At 47.9% G+C, this 7,837-nt stretch overlaps 1 protein-coding gene across 1 annotated transcript in view; it reads left to right on the forward strand.

Moving 5' to 3' along the window:
* Window positions 1–7,318, forward strand: part of Rheb (Ras homolog, mTORC1 binding) — a 42,260-nt gene extending 34,942 nt beyond the window's left edge. The window contains exons 4-8 of the mRNA XM_004628975.2: window positions 2,779–2,861; window positions 4,004–4,060; window positions 4,156–4,203; window positions 4,757–4,838; window positions 6,828–7,318. Coding sequence (XP_004629032.1) covers window positions 2,779–2,861; window positions 4,004–4,060; window positions 4,156–4,203; window positions 4,757–4,838; window positions 6,828–6,920 — 363 coding nt within the window. The 3' untranslated portion in view covers window positions 6,921–7,318. The remainder of the gene's footprint in view (window positions 1–2,778; window positions 2,862–4,003; window positions 4,061–4,155; window positions 4,204–4,756; window positions 4,839–6,827) is intronic.
* The last annotated feature ends 519 nt before the right edge of the window (window positions 7,319–7,837 follow it).

Consider the following 7,837-nt stretch of genomic DNA (forward strand, 5'->3'; position numbering starts at 1 on the left):
GATTGAACCGCGGTCCCCGATGCTTTAGCTAAGCTTGTTCTAAGTAGGTGCTTTAGACCACTGAGCCATCTCTCCAGCCCCTAAAGCTTGTTCTAAGTAGGTGCTTTAGACCACTGAGCCATCTCACCAGCCCCTAGTTTTATTTTAAAATGGAATCTTGATGCATATCCCACATCTGCCTTGAATTTGGAATCATCCTGCTTCAGTCTCCCAGTTAGCTGGGATTGTCGGAATCCTGACTGTCTGGTTTTGTTCAGGTTTGTTTGTGCCAGTCCATGACTGCAGAACATAGTGACCATGTTCCTGGGGGTTGTCCGAATATAAGACAGCTTCATTCTTTCTGCCCTTCCCTCCCTGCCGTAGCTGTCTCTCTGTGCCTTCCCCTGCCCATCAGCCTTTTATCCTGTTACGTGCTTCTAAAGTAGTGTGTTACTTTCTCTTTTTTACACAGAAAGTAATACGTTTCCATCTTGGAAATCATTCCGTACCCACACATATATATCCCATGCTGGGTTGTGCCCATCTTGGGTCTACAGTGGGTTAGCTACCAAAATACTAATCAGCAGTGCCCTGGCCCTCAGCCCTGCCCCCACTCGCAGTCTGCAGTGAGCTCCCTGCGCATCGTCGTTGTTTTCCCTATGTGAGGGCTGTGGTCTTGTCCTGTGTCTGGGCATATTTGTATCCCTTGCTGTGCATTACCCAAGTATGAGCTCTGCTCTTCATTTCTGTGGTTAGTATGTGCTTGCTGCCTTGAGATGTAGCATATGAATGAAATTGGCATTTTATGTATGATCTGATATGCAAGGTTTGGTTTTTTTTAATCTATTTAGCACAGGGTCTACAGGGTCTCACTAGTAGATCAGACTCAGTGATCCTCCTGTGCTCAGCCTCCCAAGCGCTGGGATCACAGGCGTGTGCCACCATGCCCAGTCTCAATTGCCTTCTCAGCACGTCCCCGGGGGCGGGGCTGGAATGACATGCCAGGGCTGGAACCCTAGTCCCTGCATCTGCCTAAGCAGGCACTTTAATCTGCTGAGCTATCTGGTCAGTCCACTGCAAGGTTTTTTCTTTCATTTATGTTTTTTGTTTGAGAGGTTTACAGTCACAAAGAACATTTTAATGTTTCCATAGTGGAATGTATTCCTTTTTATTTAACCGGTTTTAAAAATTCCCCCACATCCCAATGGTTTTCATATCGCCCCACCCACCAAGCTGAGAATTGAACCCAGGGCCTTCACACTGAACTATATCCCCACCCTTTTCTTAATTTTAAATTTTGAGACAGAATTTTCCTAAGTTGCTAAATATCGTGGGCTGGGTTCAAACTTGTGGTCCTCCTGTTTGTGCTTCCCAGAGTACTCGGAATCCCATAGCTAATTCTCATACCTATTTGGGTCCTTCTAGAATGTCCAGTCTATTCATCCGCGAGCCCCTGTGCCATGGTGGTCATTGTGACCAGTTTCCACTCTGCACGCCCCGCAGTCGCCCCTGCTGTCCTGAACCTCTGCTTCCCCTCTGAGTGAGCTGTGGTGCTCCCATGTGCAGCGCAGTTGGCTCACAACCGTGGCCTGGTGGTACTTTCCTTGCAGTCTCACCCCAGGGGAGTGTCCCGCGCCTTCTTCTGATGCGTCTCTGCTTGCCTTCAGTTCATCCTGAGGGATTCATTTGTGGGGCCGGGGCGCAGGAGTGGTGTCCTGTTTTGATGGCTCCGTTGCTTACAGCTGGTTGTCCTCCTCGAGGTACCTGTGCGTGGCTGGGTTTCACACAGTGCTGCTTTCATTTTCACTTCTGCCCTTTAGGGAACAGCAGAGTTAAACTTTGGACCCACAGTAGCTAAACTATAACCGAGATTGTTGCAGATTTTGTTTTAAAAGAACTTTCCCATGGGGCAGTAGGCCCTGGTTTATCATGCAGAGTTGTAGCCGAGCTGTGGGTGGGCAGAGGTGACACTGCCGTTCTCTGGTGGGTTCTCTGGTGGTGGTGGGACAAGACCGTTGCATTAGTGACACTGAATCTCAGCTGAGCGCAAGAGGCCTGTGTAGGCAGCTGCACGTGTTGTTGAAAACTGTGTTGACATTTGAATTTTCTGGTTTGAGTTTTTTGTTTGTTTGTGTTTGGTCTTTTTGAGACAAGGTTATGCAATTCAGGCTGGCCTTGAGCTAACTTTGTAGCCCAGGCAGGTCTTGACTTTGCAGCATCCTCCTGCCTCTGCCTCCAAATGCTGGGTTCACAGTGTGCACCACCACATCCAAGCTTCTATACATTTTCATAAATCTGGGTCTGAAGCCAGGTTGTGAGAGGCTTCTTTGTAGGATTAAGGACAGTCACTTCTAAGCAGCTCAGTAATAACTTCTTCAGTCCCTGAGAGCGTGCATACACTGACAGATCGTGGTGCTGTGATCTTTTCTCTCAGATGCCCATGGCAACCTGTAACCCTTAGATTGATGCCCAGGCCTCTGTGACTGTGATACAGAGCTCAGAGCTCGGGAACATAGGGCGTGTCACCTCCCAAGGGCCTGAGAGATTCTGAACTTCCTATCAGTAAAACAGATGTGGTGTGCCTTGGTAGGAGATTTGGGGCTGTGGCCCGTTCCTTTTATCCTCTTCTCAAAGAAATCACTAACACCATCAGTTTGAGAGTCCTAGAATAACCAGGGATCTGGAGTGATAACTGTGTTTCCTGTTTACTTGGATTTTTTTGTTTTTTATGAAAACCTACTTACACATTGTCACATTCAGTGAAAATTTCATTCACCTGTAATTATTTTTCTTCCACAGGATGAGTATTCCATTTTTCCTCAGACATACTCCATAGATATTAATGGCTATATTCTTGTGTATTCTGTTACATCAATCAAAAGGTAAGATGCTGGATGCTGGCTTGACTGCTTTTGCCACTCACCGTGGCCTGAACCTTTCTAAAGCATATGATGGGATTAGTATAACAATAGCCTTGTTTGTTAGACTGAATGGTTTTTAGTGGCTTTCTTATGGAGTACACAGGGTATTGAAGAAACAGTGTTCCCAGTAGGTGCTTTGTAACCCTGGGAGAATAAAATCTGTTTTACTTTTAGGCTGCGCAGGCAGTGACTGAACATATCATGGGCCTTTTTGGGGGCCGGGGAGATGGCTCAGTAGAATAAGCGCTTCCCTGGCAAGCGCAAGGGTCTGAGTTCAATCCCCGGTTCTGCAAAAAAAAAAAAAAAGGCTTTTTAATACTGTAGATGAGAAATACATGAGTTTACATTTAATTTGCTTTTTACCAGACTGTGTGGAGAGTCTGTGGGTAGACTTTGTACGACAATTTGAGGAGTACGGTATGTTGAATACTTTATCCTTTGAATTCATGAAATAAGACCTTTGCATAATCGGGTGTCATCTGCCTACAGAAAATGTGGCCTTTGTTTTTATTGTGAGAGTAGTTTTTGGTTCCTCTAGCCACACTTTGGTTTTGGTTTGATCCCTTCCTGTTACTGGGTGCTGGCCAGCGATTCAGAAGCTGCCGGTTTCAGTCACTGAGCCTACCGGGGCAGCCAGTCTCGCCCTCTCGAACCTCATCACCGCTCTGCGTGAAACAGCAGTGAGCTGCGTGCAATGGGCTGTGGCATGCTGGGCTTGCTTCCCTGTCAGCCCACTCCCGGGCACTCCTGGGCTGTATTAGGGAAGTTTTTCTGTCATGCAACCTACAAGACTTAAGATTTCCATATCTAGGTTTTCACCTGCAAGGATTTTTATCAAAATAACAGCATACATCTGGCCTCAGTAACACACTCCTGTAATTCCAGCTACCCTGCAGTCCCTCCAGTCTACTAAAAAGGCTGAGGCAGGAGGATTACAAATTTGAGGCTAACCTGGACAGTGTAGGGAAAATAAAGGAAGTCTAGCGTGCAGCTTATGTTAAAGGATGAGTCTGTGACATGTGCATTCCCTCTGCTATTTAACATTCATCTGAAAACTCCATGGTCAAAGTGGGTGTCTTGATTTTATACGTTTTGTCTTACAGTTTTGAAGTGATTAAAGTTATCCATGGCAAACTGCTGGATATGGTGGGGAAAGTGCAGTAAGTAGTGCTACTTGGCCTTTTCCCATTACAGTCTTCCAAGCAGAGTGGCACGATCTGTCTCTAACTGGTTCATTTCTCTCTTTTATGAATAGAATACCCATTATGTTGGTTGGGAATAAAAAAGACCTGCATATGGAAAGGTATGTACCTTTTGAATTACTAGTTTATAAAATCAAGTCAAAGCTAGGGCCCAGGATACAGCTTATCACAAGTGCCTGCCTGGCAAGCACAAGGTCCCGAGTTCAATTCCTATAATCCACCACAACCACTAAGTATCTCCCTGCAGTGTTTCTATGTGGTCCCTGCAGTGTAATTACATTTCTCTGAAGAGATCAAGCTGGACAGGGGATCCTCTTTGGGCTCTATGTTGTGACAAAGGCAGCAGTGTTTATTATTTTCGCCACGTGCCTTTGCGTCTCAAGGCTAGGATCACACAGGTGGGGCATGCGGGCAGAGCAGCTTGCTCCGCGTGGCAATGTGGAGCCCAGCGCGGGGGTCTGGCCTGTGCTGCTTACATCCTGGCCCTGAGGAGCAGCGTCTGTCCTGTCCCCTCGGCCTGTGTGATTGATGCTCCTGTGTTACCCCTGACGGTGATGGCACTGCCTCCAGAGTGGTCAGAGCAGAGCCTGTTTCATCAATTATGTATACTTCATGTGCTAAGGAACAAAAATTAGAATGTTCTTATTCCTTTAGGGTAATCAGTTATGAAGAAGGGAAGGCTTTGGCAGAATCTTGGAACGCAGCTTTTTTGGAATCTTCTGCTAAAGAAAATCAGGTATGCAGTTTTCTTTTTTTTTTTTTTTTTTTTTTTGCGGAACTGGGGATTGAACTCAGGCCCTTGCACTGCTAGAGAAGCGCTTATTCCCCTGAGCCATCTCCCTGGCCCCATGGTATGCAGTTTCTAAACACATTTTGTGCAGCGTTCTCCTAAGTCAGCGCTTGATCGCTGTCTTTATCTTGCCATGTCACCCAAAGCTTTTCTGTTTCTTGTGTTTTGGAAAGGTAGAACTCAGGGCCTCTCGCATACCAGCCAGCACTGCCACCGAGTAGCATCCGCAGCCCTTGTGACATTTTATTTTGAGATAGGGTCTTGTGGAGTTCCCCAGGCTGGCCTTGAGCTTGGGATCCCCTCTCCCCAGGACTGAGTGCAGGGTTTCCCTGTCCAGTGGGTTATGACTGCTCCCTGGGTACAGCTAGAGAGGGTGCTAATTTTGTGTCATTGGTTCCCAGGTCCAGGTAGCAAAAACTGGATCTATTTAGTTCCAGCCTATAGATGGTGAGAATTCAGCTAAGAGTTAAGATTAAGGGCTGGGGATATAACTCAATGCACAGCACCTGCCTGGCAAGCACAAGATCCTGAGTTCAATTCCAGTACCCTTTGCCCAAAAAAAGAGTTGAAATTAGTAAGGAAGATACTTGCATTTTAATTATCAAGTGGATATTCAGTCCTTAAGATTATCTAGTTGAAATAGTTCCTCCTTTTTTAACATAGGAATCTTACTAAGTCACTAGATTGCCTAGCCTGGGCTCAAGTTCTTGATCTTCCTCCCCTAGGCTCCCAGGAGATTGAGATTACAAGTGAGAAAAATTAAGATCCAAAGAAGTTAAATAATGTCTCTGAGTTTACATTATATTTTATATGGCATAAGTAGTAGGGCTAGATTTAAATAAACCAAACCTTGGGGCCAGGGATATAATATAGCTCAGTGGCATAGTGCCTGCCCAGTAAGAGTGGAGGCTTGGGCACAATTCCTGATACCAAAAAAGAAACCACCTTGTCCTTTTTCTCTGTCTAGTGCTTTCTGGTGATAAGGTGACCCTAGCAGTGACCTCACTTAGCCAGAGGTGGGCCTGGGAGGTTGAGAGCTAAGATAGCCCTGTGTTCACACCAGCAGGCCCTGCAAGTGTGGACACGTGGCCTGGTGGCCAGAGCCACCGAGTACTCGTGTGAATGGCACTTGTGTTTCCTGGGAAATGTGGAATGAGCCTATCAGACAAGCCCAGTCTGAGGGAGAAGGCCACGCCCATACTGCCTCCCTCTGGGAAAGGACAGGCCGAGGGGCCAGCTGTGCCATGCGGTGGGGCTCTCAGAAGTTGGGGGGGTGGCGAGAGGACCGAGAGCCAGCTGAGGTCAGGTGGAGCCTTCTCTCAGGGTGGGAGGAAAGGATCTGCTCAACCCCCCACAGCAGTCCGTGCACCGGCAGGTTGGTGGCACATGGTGCCCTTGGCCTAGCAGCCTATTCTTGGATTGCAGGGCCCGTGGTGGCGCGTTTGCAGTGGAGCAGCTCGTTCACCGGGCTCTCCTACGGTGCTCTCCATTTCCACACCGGCCTTGCCTCCCCCTGCACTGTGATCAGCTTCCGGCATTAGCCACTCCCCACAGGGCTGGAGCTGGCTGCTGACTCCTGCTCGTGGGGGACATTAAGCGGTTGTAGGCTGTGCTGTTTTGAGTAGCACTGGGCAGGAGTCAGCGTAGAGAAGGGTGAGGACATAAGTGACTCCAGCTGCAGAGCCCGCGCTAGCCCAGGAGGGCCAGGAGGATAAGAAGTGGCAACAGAATGTCCTGAGGTCAGCAGATTAGGTGAGAGTCCCATGGGATTAAAGCAAAATGAGCTAAGAGAATGGGGTGCCAGAAGTGAGACGCCCCTGCTTGTCCGTGGCGTCCCACTCTACAGGGACGCTGGCCTTCATGAGGAAGGGCCGCCGCCTCCCTCCTAGGCCGCTCGGCCCTGGAGCACTAAGCTGTGATTGCTTCTCCTTTCAGACTGCTGTCGATGTTTTCAGAAGGATAATTTTGGAGGCAGAAAAGATGGACGGGGCAGCTTCACAAGGCAAGTCTTCGTGCTCGGTGATGTGAGAGCGAGTGCAGTGGAGGACACTGGGAAACGTTCTCCTTGGGGGAGCGGCTCCACCATCCTCGGAGGAAAACTCTGCTTCTTCTCTTCTGTTAACCTGAGAGACGTCATTTGGGTCAGAGCCCTCCTTCAGATTATGTTCAACTCTGACTGTCCAAATGAGTTCACTTCCATTTTCAAATTTTAAGCAATCATATTTTCAATTTATATATTGTATTTCTTAATATTATGACCAAGAATTTTATCGGCATTAATTTTTCAGTGTAGTTTGTTGTTTAAAATAATGTAATCATCAAAATGATACATATTGTTACACTACTATTAACTAGGCTTCAGTATATCAGTGTTTATTTCATTGTGTTAAATGTATACTTGTAAATAAAACAGCTGCAAACCTTCATCCCTCCTGCTGCTTGCGGTGACTGAAAGGAGGAAGGCCTGGTGCCCTGCAGCCTTCCCTTGGGCCTGGGGCACTGGCAAGGATGTGCAGGCACTGCCCAGCGTTGTAGACGGCTAAGCTGGGTGGTCTTGGAGAGCGATGCCCTTCTGCCTTCCGCCGGTGACAGGGCCCCTGGGTGGTGAAGCACGCTTGCACCCCTGTGTCTGTTAGACCGGCTGCAGCGAAGGAGCTGGAGAGACATATTTTGTCCTTCCTTCTCTGCTCAATGTCCATGTGAGGATAAGGCTTGCAAAGTGATTTCCCTGATGGACATGGTGGTGCATGCCTGTAATCCCAGCACTTGGGAGGCTGAGGCAGGAGGATTCCCATGAGTTCAAGACCAGCCTGTGTTACAAAGCAAGACCCTGTCTCCAAAAAAAGAAAAATGAAAGTTCTGTAGATTGGCCTATCCAGGTGTCCCAGCATTCAGAGGTTCTGAGGGTGAGGAGCTGCCCAGCAGGAAAAGTGGCTCCCGGTTTG

Source organism: Octodon degus, unplaced genomic scaffold, assembly GCF_000260255.1.
Source record: "Octodon degus isolate 3935 unplaced genomic scaffold, OctDeg1.0 scaffold00027, whole genome shotgun sequence".
Taxonomy (NCBI): domain Eukaryota; kingdom Metazoa; phylum Chordata; class Mammalia; order Rodentia; family Octodontidae; genus Octodon; species Octodon degus.